At 40.8% G+C, this 23,015-nt stretch overlaps 1 protein-coding gene across 4 annotated transcripts in view; it reads left to right on the top strand.

The window, feature by feature from the left end:
* BCAS3 (BCAS3 microtubule associated cell migration factor) overlaps positions 1-23,015 on the top strand; it is a 1,792,248-nt gene that overhangs the window by 432,798 nt on the left and 1,336,435 nt on the right. For all 4 annotated transcript variants that reach the window (XM_075336241.1, XM_075336239.1, XM_075336242.1 and 1 more), the window contains exon 13: positions 1,489-1,659. In XM_075336241.1, coding sequence (XP_075192356.1) covers positions 1,489-1,659 — 171 coding nt within the window. The remainder of the gene's footprint in view (positions 1-1,488; positions 1,660-23,015) is intronic.

The following is a 23,015-nucleotide window of genomic DNA, read 5'->3' as shown; positions in this document are numbered from 1 at the left end:
GTTTCTAATTTTTGGCAACCCTTCCACTTAATGCATAGGCTTTCTCAGTCTAGGAGTCCCACTCCTCCAAAATGGAAAAAAATTGTTTTCTGAGGCCCTCATCGCCATGTTTTTCAGGGTGTATTACAGTCACTGCTTCAAACTTTTGGCAGCCCTAGCAATTAGTACATAGACTTTATGGGTCTAGGAGCCCCACTACCTAAGAATTTTAACATAATGTGTGTGAGGCCCTCTTTTATGTCTAACACTGGCTGTATTGGAGTCCCTCTTCCTTTTAATTGTTGGCAGTTTTTACATAAGCTTTGTGAGTTTCAGAGTTCCTCCTTCATAAATTAAACAAGATTTGTCTGACCATGTCACACACAACAATTGCCCAGATAAGGTAGTAAATGTTAAAATTACATTTACTGGTGACTATCGGTGGGTGTAGTTTTATTCCCCCCCTACTATGTAATCTACTGTAGACATAGGCGACAGGGAAATACAGTGAGAGTAGGCTATTAAGGGGTGGAGGAGGCATTTTTTTTTCTCATTTTGATTTTGCCTTATATACAAGTCATTATACAAGAAAGAATGTTTCCTAACATTTTTACCTGTAAAATCCATTTTATTTTCAGTTTTGTATGTTTTATTGTCAATCTGTAAAATTGAGTATTTTCTGCACTAAGTCTGCAAGTCACAAATAGGTAATGTGTGCATGACACCTCAGGAATCTCATTGACTTTGTTGGCATCAGGATTCCTTTCAGGTTTTTGTGACAAATCTGCACTCAAAAAAGCATTAAAAAATGCAACGTGTGCACACAGCCTAATACTCTGATGCCATTGTTCCCAGCAGCCAGCTGGGAGTCAGAAACACATCCAGGCATCTTCCCCATGCTGTTCCCATTCCATTTTAACCCTGTTTCCATCCATTTCAGACATTTTCCTGTCCCCTACCTCTTCTGTGAAAAATGCTTGAGTTTCCCATTGACTTTCATTATACTCATTACTCGAATCGAGCCCATCTGAGCATTCGAGTGCATTTCAGTGCTCGCTCATCACTAGTCATTTCCTGATAACACATTTGATTTAAAACCAGCTTCAGATGTACTAACAGTAGAAATTAATAAATAGATTTGCAGGACCTGGTCCGGCAGCTAGGTCAACATTCTTGTCTGTGAACCTCCTCTTACCTGCTGGTATTCCCAAATCCACTTTTGATTAGCCGGCCTGTGTGTTATCATGCTTGCATCACACCGCAACAATGACGTTGTGCATGAGTACGGAAAAAAGGAGCCAGCAAGTAGGAGGAATTTTGCAGGCCTTTCCTCCAGCGCCACCGAATGCAGACCAGGCCTTTGGACCAGGGTCTTGAGAATTAATTTGCTTATCTCTAGTTTACAAATTTCCTTGTATTTGCATATAAAACAACTTTTATTTGCATATAATTTATTGAATGTGGATGATTATTTCCTTAATGTTGTATTGGATTTTTTTATTTGTACAGACTCTTAAGACTGGACTTACAATGGTTGGAAAAGTTGTTACCCAGCTTACTGGTACACTGCCTGCAGGATCTTCAGATGAAGACCTGTCAACACATAGCAATACCAGGCGAAGTCCTCTTGTTCCAGGAGTTATCACTATTATTGACACAGAAACTGTTGCTGAAGGACAGGTAAGTTAATCTTCAAAATTGTGATACTGAAGTTGGACATTAAAATTGTATTATTGTTGCTAAAGAATTATAGCTACATCATAACAAGCTAGATGGTGTAATTTTAAGTAGACAGACTGGTTAATAGATCTGGAGAAGAAAAGCCTTCAACATTTTATTACTAAGTGCACACCACAATTAACAGAAAATGAATTATTTAAAAGATGAATGAGGCTCAACATGATGTGCAAAGTGGGAAAAAAATCATTATAGGGTAAGGCCAGTTGTTAGAGCCCAAGGCAGAATCAATTATGTAACTTTGTGACCACAGCATATGGTCTTGAACCAATAACTTACATATGTAGTTTGTGCACTTTATTTCTATGAATACATTGATCATACAGTTAGGTCCAGAAATATTTGGACAGTGACACAAGTTTTGTTATTTTAGCTGTTTACAAAAACATGTTCAGAAATACAATTATATATATAATATGGGCTGAAAGTGCACACTCCCAGCTGCAATATGAGAGTTTTCACATCCAAATCGGAGAAAGGGTTTAGGAATCATAGCTCTGTAATGCATAGCCTCCTCTTTTTCAAGGGACCAAAAGTAATTGGACAAGGGACTCTAAGGGCTTCAATTAACTCTGAAGGCGTCTCCCTCGTTAACCTGTAATCAATGAAGTAGTTAAAAGGTCTGGGGTTGATTACAGGTGTGTGGTTTTGTATTTGGAAGCTGTTGCTGTGACCAGATAACATGCGGTCTAAGGAACTCTCAATTGAGGTGAAGCAGAACATCCTGAGGCTGAAAAAAAAGAAAAAATCCATCAGAGAGATAGCAGACATGCTTGGAGTAGCAAAATCAACAGTCGGGTACATTCTGAGAAAAAAGGAATTGACTGGTGAGCTTGGGAACTGAAAAAGGCCTGGGCGTCCACGGATGACAACAGTGGTGGATGATCGCCGCATACTTTCTTTGGTGAAGAAGAACCCGTTCACAACATCAACTGAAGTCCAGAACACTCTCAGTGAAGTAGGTGTATCTGTCTCTAAGTCAACAGTAAAGAGAAGACTCCATGAAAGTAAATACAAAGGGTTCACATCTAGATGCAAACCATTAATCAATTCCAAAAATAGACAGGCCAGAGTTAAATTTGCTGAAAAACACCTCATGAAGCCAGCTCAGTTGTGGAAAAGTATTCTATGGACAGATGAGACCAAGATCAACCTGTACCAGAATGATGGGAAGAAAAAAGTTTGGAGAAGAAAGGGAACGGCACATGATCCAAGGCACACCACATCCTCTGTAAAACATGGTGGAGGCAACGTGATGGCATGGGCATGCATGGCTTTCAATGGCACTGGGTCACTTGTGTTTATTGATGACGTAACAGCACACAAGAGTAGCCGGATTAATTCTGAAGTGTACCGGGATATACTTTCAGCCCAGATTCAGCCAAATGCCGCAAAGTTGATTGGACGGCACTTCATAGTACAGATGGACAATGACTCCAAGCATACAGCCAAAGCTACCCAGGAGTTCATGAGTGCAAAAAAGTGGAACATTCTGCAATGGCCAAGTCAATCACCAGATCTTAACCCAATTGAGCATGCATTTCACTTGCTCAAATCCAGACTTAAGACGGAAAGACCCACAAACAAGCAAGACCTGAAGGCTGCGGCTGTAAAGGCCTGGCAAAGCATTAAGAAGGAGGAAACCCAGCGTTTGGTGATGTCCATGGGTTCCAGACTTAAGGCAGTGATTGCCTCCAAAGGATTCGCAACAAAATATTGAAAATAAAAATATTTTGTTTGGGTTTGGTTTATTTGTCCAATTACTTTTGACCTCCTAAAATATGGAGTGTTTGTAAAGAAATGTGTACAATTCCTATAATTTCTATCAGATATTTTTGTTCAAACCTTCAAATTAAACGTTACAATCTGCACTTGAATTCTGTTGTAGAGGTTTCATTTCAAATCCAATGTGGTGGCATGCAGAGCCCAACTCGCGAAAATTGTGTCACTGTCCAAATATTTCTGGACCTAACTGTATGTACACTATTAGTATGTGCATGCATTTAAGATTTAGCTGCTGTCTGAAGAAAATGGTATAAAGAACCTGACATTGCGGGAGAGAAAAGCATAATCATGGACACCTATTATATAGGTATAGTATATATACATATACATATTACTATACTATACAGTATAGTAAATGCATTATACATTGTTGCAGTAATGTTCTAACTCCCCTACATTTAAAGTAGGGTTCATATAGCATTTACCCCGACGTTTAGTGGCTCCTTTGTCGCTTTTCTCCAAACCCCCAGAAAATGGGAATTGGTTGTATGCATTGATAGGGTGATTGACTATAAAGATACAGATGGAGTCACAGAATGCTCTGTCAATGGTCTAGCATTTCACGACTTTCATAAATTGCAAAGCTATGCTCTATTTGTGTATATAGCAACGTTTCAAAAGCTTTGCACATTTATTAAATTGATGGTGGTAAAATGCAAAGATTAAGAACAAATGCAAAAGCTAATTTCAATAACAAGCCTTACTTTCGGAGTACCAATTTGCAGACAAGGGACCCCACTCTCGTCATGCATTACATAGATGAAAGTATTGGGATACTTAAACATTACATCTAAAGAAACCTGTATGAAAAGTCACTCTAAATGCATCAGTATGGTGTTTGTTCCCTCTTTGCAACTATAAAGTCATCCACATTTTTTTGGCAAGTGATTTTGGAATGTTTCTGTTGTTATTTTTGATCATTCATCCAGAAAAGCATTTGAGGTCAGATACTGATGTTCAATAAAGCCAGGCTTGCAATATTCATTTTAGTTCATTTTAAAGGTGATTAATGGGGTTAAGCTTAGGATTGTATGCAGCCTGTTACGTTCTTCCAGAAAAAACTTGCATAACCAAGCTTTTATGAATTTTGATTTGTGCCCTGGGGCACAATCATGCTGGAAAAGGAAAAAACCTTCCTCAAGCTGTCCCCACAAAGTTGGAGTATACATTTGTCCAAAATGTGTGAGTATAGTAAACCAGTAAGATTTTCCTTCACTGGAATTGTTTTAGGACAACCCTGAAAACAACCCTATAGCATTATCCATCCATCATCAAACTTTACAGTTGGCACAATACAGGCAGGCAGATAGGTAACTTACTCTTGGCATTCACCAAACCCATACTAGTGTATCAGACTATCAGATCTTACTCCCAGCAGCCTCAGGCTTTTAGTCATAGGGGCATGACCAGCAGTTTCAGTCACCGCTCAATGCATAGTGAGAAGCGGCTCTAACCATACCCCTGATACTGACTAACCGCTTCTTCTGAACTGATTCAATGCTGAGTCAGCTGTTAATCAATGCCGGGGGGCGGTTACAGCCCCTTCTCACTATGCATTGAGCAATGACTGAAACTGCGCTGCCACTCCCCTATGACTGAATGTCTGAAGCTGAAAAATTAAGTTCCTCCATATAGTGGGGCTCCCAGTGTGGGCACTGGGTAGCTTCAGAACATTATTAACCTACAGATGAATCCAATATCTGCAGCTTACATGATAGGTCCCCTTTAAAGCATCACTACAGCGTTTTTTTTGGGGGGTTTTTTGTTTTGTTTTTTTACCGCTGGTAATGCTTTAAATGTAAGCCCCCCTCTTATACTCAGCTTCCAGCATTTTCATTCGTTAGTGACACTGCTCCAGTCCCACGGCACCATCTTGTGCCCTTAGCTGCTGACTGCTACGTCACAGGCACTCAATGTAAGTCTATGAGAGCTAGAATGAGGCCAGAAGGAGGTTCCCACTGAGATGCATTGAAAAGTGACCTCCGCCGCGCTTCATGAAAGACTGGAGATGCCAACTAGTAAATATTTAGTGGAAATCGACCAAGTGCTGCTGGAAACGGATGAAGGGGGCGAAAGGTAAGTTAAGTTAACATTTAAGGCAGGGCTCAGGGGAGTTAGAGTTAAAGCACCACTACAGCGGTGGAATAAAAAACAAACCCGGTAGTAGCACTTTAAGTAACTGTACATCACAGCTAAAGGGCCTAGTGCAAAGGTCATGAGATTAATATTTACATCTCAAGCCAATGGTTGGGGATCACAGCTTAGCGTCTCTTCTTTAGTATGGACATGACCTCAACTTTGGTAGGGTTATACATATCACTTTACTGTGTACTAATACAGAACCATTTGTGTGTTGTATGGACGCGAAATTAGATCTTTGTATATTACAAACTGCACGCAGATGCCAACTGTTAATTTGGGAGCAGATCTTGTGAGCTCCTTATGGCAAGGCAAACTTTTATCTTAATTGTCCATATACTTCGTCTGAGGACTTTACAGACAGAAACATTATTAACATTACCTCCACAATGTCTGCATTTTAAATGGGAACAGTCTTAATCCTAACCAATTACGATACATTGTCTTCAGAGATCGTCAAGTTTTATAATGCACGTTTACAACTGCTATTTATTTGAATGACCTTTATATAAATGCTTAATTGACTTTACTAGGATTTGAACCTGTGAACTCTAACACGGCAGTGGAGGGTGATAAATGGCTTAGTCAAACTTTGTTTATTTTACGTTAATGCAACTCTTTCTTTAATCTCACTGGGGGCATGAACCGGCCATTAATGCTCTCTTTGGAGTACATACTTAAAATAATTATAAGGGTTTTGTATATACTTTCTTGAACGTTATGATAAAAATTATACTTTAAGAGGCTGTTAGACATTTTCCTACATATTATTTCTAGCATTTCATCAAATTACTTCTTTGCTTAATATATTATTGTGGAGTTTCTGCTGATCTTTACATCGTAAAGGGTTTGTTCAGCCGTTGGAGTTATTTTTTTATCAAAAGCCTATAGTTGTGAAAAAATAATAGTCTCTTGACCATTCCTCTTTTACCGCCACTTCCCGTACCCTTTGCTAGTCCTTGTATCCTGGCTTTATTTTGACACAAACAAGGGACCACTGTATCCAATTATTGGCTACAGCGGTTACCAGTGGTGTCTGCTGTAGCAAGTGATTGATTGCTTGTCTGTGTCAAAATATCATCTCTGGAGGCAAGGATACCGAGAGTGCCAGGGCATCCAGGACATTATAATTTGTAGGTTGTAGTCCCTGCCATGTTTTATGCAACCAGCTTTTCTTTAATCTTTTTTTTTTTTTTTTTTGTTAATGTTCCTTGGTGTCATTGCACATGACAATTGTCAACTTTTTATAGTTCCTTATCTCGTTGGCTATAAGAGGTCCCTAAATACCATATGTGAATGGAGAGGCAGTGGTCATGTGTACCCATCTCTTCACTCACTGTCTATGGGACTGACTGAAAGACGTGAAGCAATTTCTGTACATTAGATACAAGAGGTCATACCTTAGGGAAACTGTCAGACTAGACATCTGTTAAGATCTGTTATTTCAGTCATTTACCTTATTCAATAAAAAAATTTGTCACACTAGGTACAGGGAATCAAAATAGAAGGTTTTGCACTCATATCCAATTCTCAAGCATTTTTTCTTTTTATTTAATTTCCAAGTGAATACAGCAATATGACAGGGATAGTTAGTTACGGGGATGTATCAATTGAACGGCGAAAGGGAAGGGAAACCCTGTAGCTAGGGAAAGGGAAGATGCTGACCCCTGATCAAACCTACTACCTACTGCTGGTCTCTGGGGTCCCTCATCACCCTAGATAGGTTCCTCACCTATGCTCTGAGCTGGAGAGGGCTGTGGAGTCTGTAAGCCAAACCTGCGACTCTGACTCCTCAATTTCCATTGCACCGACTCCGAGTCCCACATATATTGCTTATATATAAGTGAAAAATGTATTGTAATACAATGTGAACATCAGGCATTTAATTATCTATATGATACAGTAATCAAGATATTTAGATAGAACTTGGAATACAACTTTAGAACACAAAAAACTGTAATAAATTGTAAATATGTAATACACTATGTAATATAGATTTTATATATACACATATATATATATATATATATATATATATATATACATATACACACACAGTACAGACCAAAAGTTTGGACACACCTTCTCATTCAAAGAGTTTTCTTTATTTTTATGACTCTGAAAATGGTAGATTGACATTGACGGCATCAAAACTATGAATGAAAACATGTGGAATGAAATACTTAGGCTCCTTTCACACGTCAGTGATTCTGGTACGTTTGTGCTTTTTTTTAAACGTACCAGAATCACTGACATACGCAGACCCATTCTAATGAATGGGTCTGCTCACACGTCAGTGATTTGTCACTGCACGTGTCTCCGTGCAGCGTACCCGCGTGTGCGTCATTGCTGCACGGAGAGATGTCCATTTTTTTCTGGCATCACTGATGTTCCACGGACAACGCAGTGGTGTGGTCCGTGAAACACGTGCCAGAAAAAAACGTGCTTTTAAAATAATAAACATTTTAACTCACCCGGCGTCCAGCGATGTCCTCTGCAGCCTGTTCTCTCTGCTCCTTCTGTGCCGGCTGATTACTGTCGTGCATATTCATTATGCGCGACACAGCCGACCCGGAAGCAGCTCCTGCAGGGGTCACCGCTGGCCGGAGGCTGCATCACAGGAGGATTCAGCACCACGGACAGCGGGAGCGGGCGCAGGTGAGTGAATCTCTAAGTGCAATCACGGGCCACGGAGAACGGAGCCCGGATTGCACTTAGACAACCCACGTGTGCCGTGATTTTCGGCACACGCAGGGACATGAGCGTGTTTTACACGCCAGTGAAAAACGTCTGTGTTTTTCACTGACGTGTGAAACGGGCCTTAAAGTGTGAAACAACTGAAAATATGTCTTATATTCTAGGTTCTTCAAAGTAGCCACCTTTTGCTTTGATTACTGCTTTGCACACTCTTGGCATTCTCTTGATGAGCTTCAATAGGTTGTCACCAGAAATGGTCTTCCAACAGTCTTGAAGGAGTTCCCAGAAATGCTTAGCACTTGTTGGCCCTTTTGCCTTTACTCTGCGGTCCAGCTCACCCCAAACCATCTCGATTGGGTTCAGGTCTGGTGACTGTGGAGGCCAGGTCATCTGGTGTAGCACACCATCACTCTTCTTCTTAGTCAAATAGCCCTTACAGAGCCTGGAGGTGTGTTTGGGATCATTGTCCTGTTGAAAAATAAATGATGGTCCAACTAAACGCAGATCGGATGGAATAACATGCTGTTGCAAGATGCTGTGATAGCCATGCTGGTTCAGTATGCCTTCAATTTTGAATAAATCCCCAACAGTGTCACCAGCAAAACACCATCACACCTCCTCCTCCATGCTTCACGGTGGGAACCAGACATGTAGAGTCCATCCGTTTACCTTTTCTACAAAGACACGGTGTTTGGATCCAAAGATCTCAAATTTGGACTCATCAGACCAAAGCACAGATTTCCACTGGTCTAATGTGCATTCCTTGTGTTCTTTAGCCCAAACAAGTCTCTTCTGTTTGTTGCCTGTCCTTAGCAGTGGTTTCCTAGCAGCTATTTTACCATGAAGGCATGCTGCACAAAGTCTCCTCTTAATAGTTGTTCTAGAGATGAGAAGGTCTGTCCAAACTATATAATAAACTATGTACCGTATTTTTTGGACTATAAGACGCACCGGACTATAAGACGCACCCTTGTTTTAGAGGAGGAAAAAAATAGAAAAAAAATAAAATTAAAGTAAAAGAATGTGGTCATGACACACTGTTATTTTACTGCTGACAGTGTTACTGAGGTAATAATATCCCCAAATTTTGTCCTCATATCCCCCATTCTGGGTACTTTCCAGGTATATATGGCCCCCATCGTGGAATATGTATGTTCCCCATCATTATATGTGTGATCCTCCAATCTGGTGTGTGTGTGTGTATGTGTGTGTGTATAGTTATATTGTGTGTGTGCGTGTATGTGTATATATAGAGTTATATAGTGTGTGTGTGTGCATATATAGAGTTATATACTGTGTGTGTGTGTGTGTGTGTGTGTGTATATATAGAGTTATATACTGTGTGTGTGTGTATATATAGAGTTATATACTGTGCGCGTGTGTGTATAGAGTTATATACTGTATGTGTGTGTATGTGTATATATAGAGTTATATAGAGTGTGTGTGTGTGTGTGTATATAGTGTGTGTGTGTGTGTGTGTATAGTTATATAGTGTGTGTGTGTAATATATATATATATATATATATGACACAACCCCATCCAGGTGTACAGTAATGCCTTTATATACTATATTATTTATTGCCTTACTTGTACTGATGTGCTGCTCACCATGCTTCAGTTTGGTCCTGGCATTAAAAACAAAGTCTCCCATATCTCAACGACCTGCAGTGATGTAATGAAGAGGCAGGGCACTGTGCTGTTCTGAGCTGTTCTGGCCACCCCTCTGCATTACATCACTGTAGGTCCTTGTCAGCTATGGGAGACTGTTTCTATTGCAGAGGCAGCAGGAGCAAAGTGAAAGTAATTTGAGCCCTCAGCACAGAGACTGCGGTTGTGCTGTGAAGGTATGCCGTGCTCTGGCCCGGACATTGCAGTGATTTGCACTTCCTCATGGCGAGACATGACTGCAGCGGCACCCTGCTCCTGTCTCCTAAACAGCGGACACACAGTCTCCCCAGCCTCTGCAGGAAGCCGGCATCTGGAGAACCCACGTGTGACCGCTGTTTACATTAAACTATTGATTAGCTGCTCCTCACCCCCGCTGACTGCAGAAAGAGGTTGGCGGGGAGCAGCTAATGAATATTCACTTACTTTAAGCAGCGGGCACACGTGGTTTCTCCAGCGCCGGCTTTCTGCAGCAGCGACCCTCCCTGCCTCCTGTGATCCCACTGCATAGCGCTGACTCCCCACAGCTCCCTACCCCGCAGCTTCAGACCATAAGATGCACCCCACACTTTCCTCCCAAATTTGGAGGAAAAAAAGTGCGTCTTATGGTCCGAAAAATACGGTAAGTGGCAAAAAACAGTTTTCAACAAAAACATACTATATAACATTTGTGCAGTCTATGAATTTGTTCTAAGAAATAGAATTGCCTCCATCAGATCCTCCTTCATAGATGACCTAAATTTTGACCTAATAATTTTAAGGCTAGAGAAAAACCTCTCTAACTTGGGTTGGAGGCAAAGCCGTAACCACATGGGCAACATCTCTATCAATTTCCGGGTATAAAGGAATTGCCTCATGCACAGTCAGTTTTGATGAATGGTTGAATTTTTCTATTTCTTTGAGAGCAAGTGAAAAATTTTGCTGAAAGATGGTCAATCTGCTTGCTATAGGAGACGGAGTGAAATCTTTTTCCTTGCGGCAACGTTTTGCCTGCTCCATGTCATCCAAATACTTGTCAAAATTAAACTCCTCATCTGATGAGGCTGAATATAAGGCAGTAGTAGCACTGGCAGCACCCAAGTCCTCTTGTGCCTGGCAGTCCTGTAGGCCACTCATCCTAACTGCTACCTCAGTCAGAGCTTCTTTTCCTTTAGTAAGGTGTTGACCATCAAGCAGTATTGACTTGGGTCCACATAAACAGCTGTCAGAAGAATTTTATTTTCCAATAGCTGTGTCTCTCCCCATTTCATTGAAGCAGAAATGCCATCTGCGATTAAACCTCCTCTTTGTGACAGGTAAAATAGCAAGTTCTTCCACTCCCTTATGAAAATGCCAGGAGTTAAATCCTCAGTTTGTAACTTTTTAGTCACGGTAAATGGGTGATTAAGCAATTCTTTAAATTCAGCCACCTGTGTCCATTGACCTTCATTTAGGGTTACCTGAGGGTTTGCCATAAATTTGAAAACATTATCTATGAGCTCAAAAACTTTTCAGGTGATGCAGATTTTTAAAAAGCTAATCTGCTTTTGCAGCTGAAAAACATATCTTCAAAAAACGCAGCAAAAACGCTGTGTGTGAATGTAGCCTTAGATCAGGAATTTAACAGCCATTTATAGGACATTTCATAACTTTCCCAAATTCCTATGAAAATATATTCAGCACATTCTGCATTGAACTACTGTACCCAATTTATTATATATTTTAGGAATCTGAGTCGGTCCATTTTATAACAACTCCACCAAAATGAACTCGGACTCCGACTCCATGACTCCGACTCCACAGCCCTGGAGCTGGATACCTGACCCTAGGTATTCCTAGTGCTGGGTCCTTAATAAGAATGGGATGAGCTCTTCATCAAACTCACTAAACACTATACAAGACACAAGGAGGACATACAGGGGAAAAAACATGAACTACTTATCCGCAGATGACACCGATAGAAGTTCAGCAAAGTATTCAGCAACTATACGACAGAAAAGTACAAGCCACCTGCTTGCAACCAAGGCTTGAAGGAACTGAACAATGTCACCAGTTCCAGGTCATAAGGGGTATATAAGCACCAAGAGAATGCTGATGATCAGCAGCTGGGTGGAAGGCGAGCTCTTGTTGGGTCCTAAAGGGAGAGAGATGAATGCAGCAGGTAAGCTACCTATACCAATGAATACTGAGAGCAGGAACAATGGAAAGTCAGGGAGCATCTTGCGGTGACCTTCTATGACCAAAAACAAACATGACTGTCACCCGTGACAAAATCTGTGCTGATAAAGGAATACTTACTTTCTCGTGGACATTGTGACATATACAGTAGTCGCCATCTCAATTGAATGGTTGTAATGCCATAATTATCCTAAGATAAATTATAGGAATTTCAGCTGATGGTCGTGTCTCAATCAATGACCAGCAGATCCTTATTTAGAGACGATGTTATCAAGGGGTTTTTGTTTGTTTGTTTTTTTTCATTAGTTCTACATAATATGTAGGATAAACCATGTGTTATACGGAAAATAGTCTCAATTGTAACTGTCCTGAGAACTGTTCTAAAACCCATGGTATATTCCCTTTAGGCAAATGGACCCAATAATTTAAGTAATTCCCATAATTGCAATGAAATCCATTCATTTTTACAGGGTATGGTGAGTCAGGAGACCTGTTTGTTATTCTTATGAATTTGGGATGATTCGTGATGTGCCTCTCTAGTGACCTTGCATTAGAGAGTTAGGGAAAAAAAGCCCATTCATCATCTACTGCCATCTGACCAAGTGAATCCACAATAGAGCCCATAATTCTGGAGAATAGAAATGTAAAAATAACACGAGCTATTGTTCTGTCTGCACAGGCTTTTACAATGGACAGCACACTGGAGATTGCCTTATCAGATTTGTTTTGCAGCAGAACTAATGTGTGCATAGTTTTGCAAAGCATTACAAATCAGTGCACATTTGTTTTTAGTTTTTTTGAGCCATGTGATTTAACCCCTTATCCACCCATATACGCAAATTCACACGTCAAACTGGCTATAGTAGCAAGTCAGTCATGAATGTCAAAAGCCTGTCACTTTGGCAACTAGAATCCAGCAATACGACAGAAGTCTTCAAAAAAAATTACGTAACTAAGCAAATGTAAGAAGAGATCTAAATAATGATAAATATGAAAAATATACACATAATGCATATAAAAAGGTCTATACACCAATGCTAAAATGCCAGGTATTCGTCATGTAAAAAAATCATACCAAGAAGAATAATTTCAGAACTTTTTTTCATCTTTAATGTCACCCATAATCTGTATAATTAAATTGAAAAATAAACTGAAGTTATTTTGGATAGCAAAAAAAAAAAGAAAAAGAAAGAATTAAAATTATGTAGTTACAGAAGTATGTACACCATTGAACTAATACTTTGTTGAAGTTCCCTTTGAATATATGATAGCCTTTAGTCATGGGTAGGAGTCTATCATCATGGCATATGACAATCTTTGCCCTCTTTTTTTTCCATTTCTTTGGCATCTCCTGTGTACAGCTCTCTTCAGGTCACCAATAGATTTTTCTATTGGATTCAGGTCTGGGCTCTGGCTGCACCTTATAAAACTTTCTTTTGTTTATATGGAGATATGCTTAGGGTCGTTGGTATGCTAAACGGTGACATTTCTTTTCATCTTCAGCTTTTTTAGGAAAGACTTGAAGGTGCTCATTATTCCCTCCACCTTGACCAAAGCCAAAGTTGCTGAAAACCAGCTCCAAAGATGAATGCTGCCTCCTCAGTGCCTCACTGTGGGTATGGAGGTCTTTTAGTGATATGGAGTGTTGGCTTTGTGGCAAACATATCTGTTGGAATTATGGCTAAAAAGTTTAATCTTGGTCTTATCAGACCATAACACATTTTCCCACATGCTTTTGGCATAGTTGATGTAGGTTTTGGCAAAACATACCTGGGATTGGATGTTTTCCTTTGTAAGAAGAGGCTACTGTCTTGCCAGCCTACCTTACATGCCAGACTAATGAATGATACATGTCACATGCAGTACACAGTCAGTACTTGTCAGAATTTCTTGCAGCTCTTTTAGTGTTGCTGTAGGACTCTTGGCAGCTTCATGGACCAATTGTCTTATTTTTTCATAAAATTTTGAGGAATTCCCATTTCTGTTTAACGTCACTGTTGTGCCTAATTTAAACCACTTGACGACTGTCTTCACAATGTTCCATGATAAATATTTTCCCTTGGTAAAAAAAATTTGTATCCTTCTCCTGAGTTCTGAGTTGTTTATGGACCATGGCTTTTGCTGTAAATTACAATGAAAGCTAGGTTCACATGTCCAATATTTATTTCTATTTTTATATCCTTACAGGGAAAGGTTCTATGAGATTGTATTTGACATGTAAGTGTAATTTTTTTAGGGGGCTTTGAGTAGATTTCTTGTTACTCCAATATTACACTTACATGTCAAATAGGGTGTAACAGGTTCAGAAAGGGACAGCCGTCAAGGAACGGGGGCACCACTTGAACCCTAGGGTGCATAAAGCTCCGTGGAGGGGCAGGGCCCAGTAGTGTCAGACTCGGTATTTTAAACTTATACAATCCTCTCCCCCTAATTTTTGTTACCCTTATGTACTGGTTGTTTAACTAATTGTGTAAAAGTATGCTATTCTGTGTGACTAGAATAATCGTTATATATAATTAAAAAGTTATATTTTAAAGGTATATTTTTTTTGTCTGAGAAATTATAGGCAAAAATTTAATTCAAGGGATAAAATAAATAAAAATTGCCAAGTGTATATGTATTCACTCCTTTTGCTATGAAGCCCATTAAAGTTTCTGGTGCAAACAATTACCTATATAAGTCACATGTTTAGTGAAAGGAAGTCCACTTGAGTTTAATTTTAAGTGTCACATGGTCTGCCAGTACAGTGCCTTGCAAAAGTATTTGGCCCCCTTGAATTTTTCAACCTTTTCCCACATTTCAGGCTTCAAACATAAAGATAAAACAATTAAATTTGTATGGTGAAGAATCAACAGGTGGGACACAATTGTGAAGTTGAACGAACTTTATTGCTTATTTTAAACTTTTGTAAAAAAATAATAAACTGAAAATTGGGGCGTGCAATATTTTTCGGCCCCTCTAAGTTAATACTTTGTAGCACCGCCTTTTGCTGCAATTACAGCTACAAAGCAAGTCGCTTGGGGTATGTCTCTATCAGTTTTGCACATCGAGAGACTTAAATTCTTGCCCATTCTTCCTTTGCAAATAGCTCGAGCTGAGTGAGGTTGGATGGAGAACGTTTGTGAACAGCAGTTTTCAGCTCTTTCCACAGATTCTCGATTGGATTCAGGTCTGGACTTTATGTTTTGGATCATTGTCTTGTTAAAAGACAAATCTCCGTCCTAGTCTCAGGTCTTTTGCAGACTCCAACAGGTTTTCTGCAAGAATGGTCCTGTATTTGGCTCCATCCATCTTCCCATCAATTTTAACCTTCTTCCCTGTCCCTGCTGAAGAAAAGCAGACCCAAACCATGATGCTGCCACCACCATGTTTGACAATGGGGATGGTGTGTTCAGGGTGATGAACTATGTTGCTTTTACGCCAAACATTGGGCATTGGGCCCAAAAAGTTCAATTTTTGGTTTCATCTGACCAGAGCACCTCCTTCCACGTTTGGTGTGTCTCCCAGGTGGCTTGTGGCAAACTTTAAACAACACTACATATGGATATCTTTGAGAAATAGCTTTCTTCTTGCCACTCTTCCATAAAGGCCAGATTTGTGCAGTGTACGACTGATTGTTGTCCTATGGACAGACTCTCCCACCCCAGCTGTAGATATCTGCAGTTCATCCAGAGTGATCATGGTCCTCTTGGCTGCATCTCTGATTAGTCTTCTCCTTGTTTGAGATACATTTTTGATGGACGGCCGAGTCTTGGTAGATTTGCAGTGGTATGATACTCCTTCTATTTCAATATGATCACTAGCACAGTGCTTCTTGGAATGTTTAAAGTTGTGGAAATCTTTTTGTAACCAAATCCAGCTTTAAACTTCTCCACAACAGTATCACGGACTTGCCTGTTGTGTTCCTTGGTCTTCATGATGCTCTCTGTACTTTAAACGGAATACAGATGATCACAGAGCAGATGCATTTATACGGAGACTTGATTACACATAAGTGGCTTATATTTGTCATTATCAGTCATTTAAATTGCAAAAAAAGAAGAGGGAGACGCGCTGGGTGATACCCGGTGATAAGGGGGATTAGACAATGCCCTGAAGCTGCTTACCTTGGGGGTTATGCACCCGTGCACAACTCCGGTTGATGCAGTCAGAGGTAAACAGAGTCCCAATGGAGCCTGGAGCTGTGTGTGGTCACAGGGAGTAGCGTGGATTAACTCCTTCCAGGTGGATCACGTGACCGCAGGAACAACTCAAAAATATCTCCCGGATCCGTGCTTTCCTTAACCAAGAATCTGCAAAAACATTAATGCATGCCCTCATCATCTCCCGCCTCGACTACTGCAACCTCCTGCTCTCTGGCCTCCCTTCCAACACTCTTGCACCCCTCCAATCTATCCTAAACTCTGCGGCCCGCTTAATCCACCTCTCCCCTCGCTACTCCCCAGCCTCGCCACTCTGCCAATCACTTCACTGGCTTCCCATCGCCCAACGACTCCAGTTCAAAACATTAACCATGATATACAAAGCCATGCACAACCTGTCTCCTCCCTACATCTGTGACCTAGTCTCCTGGTACCTACCTGCACGCAACCTCAGATCCTCACAAGATCTCCTTCTCTGCTCCTCTCTTTACGCCTCTTCCCACAATCGCGTACAAGATTTCTCCCGTGCATCCCCCATACTCTGGAACACTCTACCTCAGCACATCAGACTCTCCACTACCGTGGAAAGGTTCAAGAGGAACCTCAAGACCCACCTCTTCCAACAAGCCTACAACCTACAATAGCCCTCAGTCCAGTAGACCACTGCGCAATCAGCTCTGTCCTCACCTATTGTACCATCACCCATTCCCTGTAGACTGTGAGCCCTCGTGGGTAGGGTCCTTTCTCCTCCTATACCAGTCTGTCTTGTACTGTTAATGATTGTTGTACGTATACCCTCTCTCACTTGTAAAGCGCCATGGAATAAATGGCGCTATAATAATAAATAATAATAATAACCCAGTGTGAGTAAACACAGGTCTCCGCAGTAAGGACAGCCCGGTAAAGCAACAGCCAGGATAAGGGGTTGGCAGTAATTAAAGGGATTCACTGTTCCCAAAGTTGCTCCTGCTGTGGATCCCAGAGGGATAAAGTGGATGAGAGTAACGAAATAACAGTCAAAATAGTAGCGCTAGGAAGCAGGAATCAGGGAGGACAAAAAGTTTTTGAAATAAAAAACTTTTTTTATTGAACTAAAATACCCTCTAATGGCCATTAGAGGGTATTTTAGTTCAATAAAAAAAGTTTTTTATTTCAAAAACTTTTTGTCCTCCCTGATTCCTGCTTCCTAGCGCTACTATATTGACTGTCATTTCGTTACTCTCATCATCAGTCATTTAGGACAACATTGGATCATTCAGAGATCCTCAATGAACTTCCGGAGTGAGTTTGCTGCACTGAAAATAAAGTGGCCGAATAATATTGCACGCCCCAATTTTCAGTTTATTATCTTTTATAAAATTTTAAATAAATAAATAAAATAAGCAATAAATTTTGTTCAACTTCACAATTGTGTCCCACTTGTTGATTCTTCACCATAAAATTTAATTTTTTATCTTTATGTTTGAAGCCTGAAATGTGGGAAAAGGTTGAAAAATTCAAGGGGGCAGAATACTTTTGCAAGGCACTGTATATTCACACCTTTTCTGGAAGGCCACAGAGGCTGCAACACCATTAAGCAAGAGGCACCACTAGCCAAACAACACCATGAAGACCTAGGAGATCTCCAAACATGTCATAAACAAAGTTGTTCAGAAGTACAAGTCAGGGTTGGGTTCTAAAAAAATATCCCAATCGCTGATGATCCCCTGGAGCACCATAGAATCCATTAACTTCAAATGGAAAGTACATGGTACCACAACAAATCTGCCAAGAGACACCACCTACCAAACCTCTCAGCCCAGAGGAGGGCATTTATCAGAGAGGCAGCACAGAGATCAAAAGTAACCCTCTAGGAGCTGAAAAGTTTCCAAGCAGAGACTGGAGTATCTGTCCATACACTCTACCTTTACGAAAGAGTGGCCAGAACAAAAAAAACTTTTACTTACAGCCAAAAATTGGAAGACTCATTTTGATTATGCCAAAAAGACATGTGGATGACTCCCCAAATATATGGAGGAAGGTGCTGTGGTCAGATGAGACCAAAATTGACCTTTTTTGCTACCAAGATAAATGCTATGTCTGGCACCAATCAACCCAGCTCATCATCCCAAGAACACCATCCCCATAGTGAAACATTGTAGTGGCAGCATCATGTTATGGAGATGTTTTTAGGTAGCAGGGACAGGGAAAATGGTCCATATCGAGGGAAAGATGGATTATGCAAAATACAGGGATATTCTTGAACAAAACCTGTTTCAGTCTGTAAGTGATTTGAGACTGGTATGGAGGTTCACCTTGCAACAAAACAATGGCCCAAAGCATACTGCTAAAGCAACACTCAAATGGTTTAAGGGAAGCATGTAAATGTATTGGGGTGGCCTAGGCAAAACTCAGACCTTAATCCAATTGAGAATCTGTGGTCAGACTTCAAGATTGCCAGAGGAAACCATCTAACTTGAAGGAGGTGTGAACAGTTTTGCCTTGAGCAATGGGCAAAAATTCCAGTGGCAAGATGTGAAAAGCTCATAGAGACTTATCAAAAGTGACTTGGAACTGTAATTGCTTGAAAAGGAGGCTCTACAAAGTACTGACTTTAGGGGGGAGGGGTTGAATAGTAATGCACACTGAAGTTTTCAGTTATTTTGTACTATTTGCTGTTTGTTTCACATTAAAACAAAAACCAAATGTTCACAGTTGTTGGCATTTTTTTTACATGAACTGATGCAAACTAAAAAAAAAGCAGAAATTCCAGGTTGTGAGGTAACAAAACACAAAGAATGCCAAGGTGGGTGAATAATTTTGCAAGGCATTGCAGAGCAACTGCAGACTTTAATCTCAAACTTGGACAATCTCTGTAATGCTCCTAACATAAATATAAACATAGTAACCCTTTACTTGTCAGAAGGCATAATACTTTATTAACATAGCCATGTATAACCTAATTTTACAATCTATGGATTGGTAAATGTGTAAACAATCAGAGCCAAAACAACACAATAATTAATCACCAGAAATATAGCATCACAAGTCTCATCAGTACAGAAATACATCACCAGAGCCACCATTAGTACATGCTTCATCAATTATAAAGTCAACTCAGACCCATGTACATTTGTATCTCATGACTCTACAACTCCCAGGATTCTGGGAGTTGTTCTCAGTCATCAACAGACTGAGGACCATACAGGAACCACAGAAATAATGAGAATTTGTATCGCAAATAATCATTTACATCCAGGTACCTTATAGATGACGTTGTTTCTGATCAGAGTCATCCTCTTTCTTTTCTTCATCTTGTGCCCCCCCCATCACTCTCCCCCTCCTCAGCATGCTATCTCCTACTGGCTGTCTCCTCACACTGCCCTCTCATGCTATTCCCTCCCTATACTGCTCCCAAACACACTACCCAGTTTCTGTTCTGTGCCCCTCACATTTTTCTTCTTCCATACTGTCTCCTCACTCTATTCCCCTGAAAAGGCGCCTCACACATTCCCCCCTTCATCATACATTTTCATCTCACAACCCACCACTAAACATACTGTCTTGTCGAATATTTACCCCATCATTCCCCCTACTGTCTCCTCACACATACCCCCCACTTTCCATACTTTTTTCACACCCATTCCCTCCTTGCATACTGTTTCATTACACATCCTTCATTACACATCCATATACTATGTCCTCAAATTTCTCCCTTCACTCACCATACTGTGTCCACACCCATCCCCTTTGCTCCCTAATACTGTGTCCGCATACATTCCCCACCTCACTCCCCATGCCATCTGCACCCATCCCCTCTTGCTCCCCATGCTGTTTTTTCATAGATCTTCCCCACACTGTGTCTGCACCAATCACCCCTCGCTTCCCATACTGTCTGCATCTATGACCTCCCTTTCTTTTCTATCTGTGCCCTCAAAGCCCCTCTCCCCCTCTCACTCCTTATTCTGTATCAGCCCCCATCCCCCCCTTGCTCCTCAAGCTATATCCTTAAATAACCCCCCCCATTACAGTAAAACATCAGTGTCTTCAGCTGTACTGGAACACTGAATACCAACGCTGTGTGCGTCTCAGCGATGCTGGCGAGTGATATCAGCAGCGTGATCAGATAACCTCATCACGGTGCTGACGTCGCCCTAATCCAGAAGTGCCAGTGGTCAGAGATTCATTTGTACTCACCTCTGCAAGACGCGAGTACAATTGATCACTGGAGGATGGAGCTCTGTATTTTCTCTGAGCCGGCTTTCAGTTTGACAGCCGGCTCAGAGAAAGGCCAACTTCCAATACTGGAGGGGGGGGCGGAAAAAAGCCACAGCCAGGGAGACACCGTTGACAGCCGCGTCATGTGGCCCAACAGTGCCCCCATCCCGGCTGTGCGTGGGTCAAATGCCCCTCACGCAGCCTCGCTGGATACGTCATTGGAGAAAGATCCTATAAACAAAAGAAGATAAAAAAATAATAAAAAAATCTATGTATAGATTCACCTTGGGCATTGCGACAATCCTTTTTTTATTTTTAGAATTGCTTCCTTTGCTAATGGGAGTCATCCGATAACAATAAAAAATGATATTAAATTGGCAGAGATTTCACATTTTACGCTGTTGTCCTTCAAGTCTCAGGGCAGAACATTACCATTTTGTGTTTGCTGCCTAAGGAGCCACAGAATTAGGCTGGTATTAAACAGCTTATGTACACTGATAGGCCTTCTGGGAATTCCCTACTGAATGTCTTCTCTTTATCATATTGTACCTCTCTGTTCTCACACTCATTCCATTGAAATATTTGATCACTGAGATACAAAGTGTAAAGGTGAATTTGAGTTACATTTCCAGAAATGGTGAAAGAAAGAAATATACATTTTTTTATATAAGAAAAGGGATCGACTAGAATATGCTATTTTACTATACTTATTAAACTGACAGCCTGACGCCTTTCTGACTCTGTCTTTTTCCACATAGGTATTTTGTGGTAAAGTAAAATGCACTTTCAAACTTGTTTAACCTTCCTTTTAATGATGTGTTGGCCATTTTGTGGCACGTAATGTGTATTGTTATTTATTTACATCAGTTAATTAGCTGAAGTACATTGAAGATAAACGCACACAGATGTTCTTTCTGCAATTAGCTTTACACATAAAACTTTACGCGCTTCATGGCTTGTAGCATGCTTTCTTGTTTTTAGATTTATTTCAGTGACCTCTGAATCCTCATCTATGATTATTTAATCCACTAGCCCACCCATTCTGCTGGACTGACCTTTTTGTGCAGTCTCTGCTGGCAAATAAATCTTGTGATACATCAGTTTATAGCTAACATTAGAGGTAAACTATGAGTAGATAGGTGTGAAGTAAGCATGGTGCGTCACCTATGAACATATATATGTGCTGGTGCAAAATTACTTAAATATATTTTAGCTAAGGATTCATGTATAGTTTCTTACAGCCTTTAAAAAGTAGCCAATATTTTTATTTTTATTTCACAGTGATGGGTGGACTCGCAGATAACCGGGATCGGTGGTCCTAACCGGATTTTAAAAAAATCCAGTTCTGGCCCGGGATTGATCCCGGTTATCCGGCTGGACACCAGTCCCCAAATAAGTCTATGGGGACCAGGACTCAGTGATTTAAAAATGGTGGTAGAAGGGATAGGGGGATAGGAGAAAGCGCGCTATAGTTACCAAGGCTCTGGCGCAGCCGTAACTGCTGCCGCTCATTCACTTCCAGGGCTGCGCATTAGCCTTCATGCATATGCACTGCTTTCCTCACCCACCTGCATCTGTGATTGGTTGCAGTCAGATGCGCCCCCACTCTTAGTGCCAGCGACTCAGCTGACTGCTTCCAATCACAGATTGTGCATCTATCGTCATATAAAAATAAATAAATAAAAAAATTGGTATAGGGCCCTCCATATTATGATGCCCAGCACAGATAAAGCCTACGGCTACAGGGTGCAGCCCCCAGTCGTGTGCTTATCTTAGCTATGCATCAAAATAAGAAGAACCGCATGCGGCTTTTTTTTTTATTTACATTTTTTAAATAAATAATTTAAAAAAAAAAATGTGCAGTCCCCCCCAATTTTGATACCCAGTCATAATAAAGCCCAACAGCTGAGGGCTGGTAGTCTCAGGGTAGGGAGAGCCATGGTTCTTGGGCTCCCCCCAGCCTAAAAATAGCAACCTGCAGCTGCTCAGGATTGTTGCATCCATTAGATGCCACAATCCCAGCACTTTACCTGGGTCTTCCCGATTGCCCTGGTGCGGTGGCAGTCAGAGTAATTAGGGTTAGTTGAAGCTCACAGCTGCTACTAAGCCCTAGATTAGTAATGAAAGGTTTCTATGAGACCCACCCATCGCTAATCTGTAAGTGAAAGTAAATAAACGCAAACACCGAAAAAATACTTTATTTGAAATCAAAGACAAAAAAATCACCCCTTTTCTTCCCGTTATTAACACCCAAAACACCGCTGCAGGTCCGACGTAATCCACACGAGGTTTTATGATTCAGCTCTGCTACATGTAAAATTATAGCACACAATCATGGAATATGTCCAACGCTGTAACTGCAGGCAGAGAATGAGTCGCGATCAGCGGTGACATAAGTCAGGTTAGTTGCGGTCACAGCTAGAGGTTCCCATGGTCCTCCACCTGTGGCTGCCGGTAACCTGACCTCAGGTTACTTCATTAAACTCAATGACCCCACCTATTTGACTGCAACCAATC

The sequence above is a fragment of the Anomaloglossus baeobatrachus genome, chromosome 2 (assembly GCF_048569485.1).
Source record: "Anomaloglossus baeobatrachus isolate aAnoBae1 chromosome 2, aAnoBae1.hap1, whole genome shotgun sequence".
NCBI lineage: Eukaryota > Metazoa > Chordata > Amphibia > Anura > Aromobatidae > Anomaloglossus > Anomaloglossus baeobatrachus.
Note: the sequence above shows the minus strand (reverse complement) of the source record. Positions and strands in the feature narration are given on the sequence as shown.